This window comes from Colobus angolensis, unplaced genomic scaffold, assembly GCF_000951035.1.
Source record: "Colobus angolensis palliatus isolate OR3802 unplaced genomic scaffold, Cang.pa_1.0 Scaffold4832, whole genome shotgun sequence".
Taxonomy (NCBI): domain Eukaryota; kingdom Metazoa; phylum Chordata; class Mammalia; order Primates; family Cercopithecidae; genus Colobus; species Colobus angolensis.
The window spans coordinates 6,493-7,978 of NW_012118302.1; the positions used below are offsets into that span (position 1 = coordinate 6,493).

The window sequence follows — 1,486 nt, forward strand, 5'->3', positions numbered from 1 at the left end:
GCTGCGGCTGGACTTCTGGTCCCAGTGCTGTGTGGGGGACAGGGGAGGGGCTTGGGTGAGCCCGGGGGCCGCCGCACCTGACCCCAGGCCCCAGGACAGGGCTGACCCACTGGGCAGGGCCGCTGATCCTCCAGCACCCAGAATGCCTCGCTCGCCCTCAGGTCTGCCCTACACTGCCTGGGACTGGGGGGCCCAGCCGGGGGTGCCGCAGGCTCACCTGGCCCTGGTGGAACTGCTTGCCCGGGCTGGTCTCCTCGGGGTGGTAGAACCACTTGACGCGGACCACCATGTTGTTGCCCCACGACTCCCACATGCTCTGGATGCGGCCAATGTAGGGCAGGTTGGGACGGCCGGCGGAGAGGAACACGGCGCAGTCCCCAATGCGGATCATTTCCTTGCCACGCACGATGGCCTTGTAGAAGAGCTTGCGGGCCTTGCCTTTCATGCCACGCCGCTGCAAGGACACGTGTGTCACGGCACGGCCCTGGCCCAGCCCCGCCGAGCCCGCCGCCTGGCAGGCTCTGCCGCTTGGGACTCCGGGCCTTCAGCCTCCAAGTCAACCCCTATCCAACTCTGGGGAGAGGAGGAAGCCCCTTGTCTCGCTCCAACTGGGGAAGCCCCTCTTCCATCTCTTTGACATGCTGGGTCTCCAAGAGGCGCTTCACTTAATCCAAGGATTCTGCCGCTACGAGACTTTTTATTTTTGAGACAGGGTCTCACTCTGTTGCCCAGGCTGGAGTGCAATGGCGCAATCATGACTCCCTGCAGCCACGAACTCCTGGGCTCAAGAAATCCTCTCCCACGTCAGTCTCTGAGTAGCTGAGAATACAGGCGCACATCACGCCCGGCTGATTTTTTTTAATTTTTGTAGAGAACAAGGTCTCACTAGGTTGCCCAGAATGGTCTCAGACTTTTGGCCTCAAACGATCCTCCCACCTTTGCCTCCCAAAGCACTACGATTGCAGTGTCAGCCACTGCACCTGGCCTTCTTTTTCTTTTTAAAATTACTTTTTTCAGAAAAAGGGTCTTGCTCTGTCACCCAGGCTGGAATCCAGTGGTACTATCATAGCTGACTGTAGCCTCAATCTCCTGGGCTAAAGCCATCCTCCTGCCTCGGCCTCCTGAGTAGATGGGACTACAGGAATGCACCACCATGCATGGCTAATATTTTTATTTTTGTAGAGATGGGGGTGTCTGTGTTGCCCAGGATGGTCTCAAACTTTTGGCCTCAAGTGATCGTCCCACATAAGCCACCCAAAGACCTGGGATTACAGGCGTGAGCTACCATGCCTGTCCTTTTTTATCTTTTAAAACGTGTTACTATTATTATTTTTGAGACGAAGTCTCACTCTATTGCCCAAGCTGGAGTGCAGTGGCATGATCTTGGCTCACTGTAGCCTCCGCCTCCCAGATTCAAGCAGTTCTCCTGCCTCAGCCTTCCAAGTAGCTGGGATTACAGGCATGCACCACCACGCCTGGCTGATTT

The 1,486-nt window shown here is 56.9% G+C and overlaps 1 protein-coding gene across 1 annotated transcript; it reads right to left on the reverse strand.

Moving 5' to 3' along the window:
• Positions 1 to 2: 2 nt before the first annotated feature.
• LOC105524046 (trinucleotide repeat-containing gene 18 protein-like) lies at positions 3 to 451 on the reverse strand (the record flags this gene model as incomplete). Its single annotated transcript, XM_011959139.1, has 2 exons — positions 218 to 451; positions 3 to 27 (listed from the first exon to the last, which is right to left on the reverse strand). Coding segments are annotated over exons 1-2 (253 nt in total), but the record flags the coding sequence as incomplete, so codon positions are not given.
• Between the last annotated feature and the right edge of the window lie 1,035 nt (positions 452 to 1,486).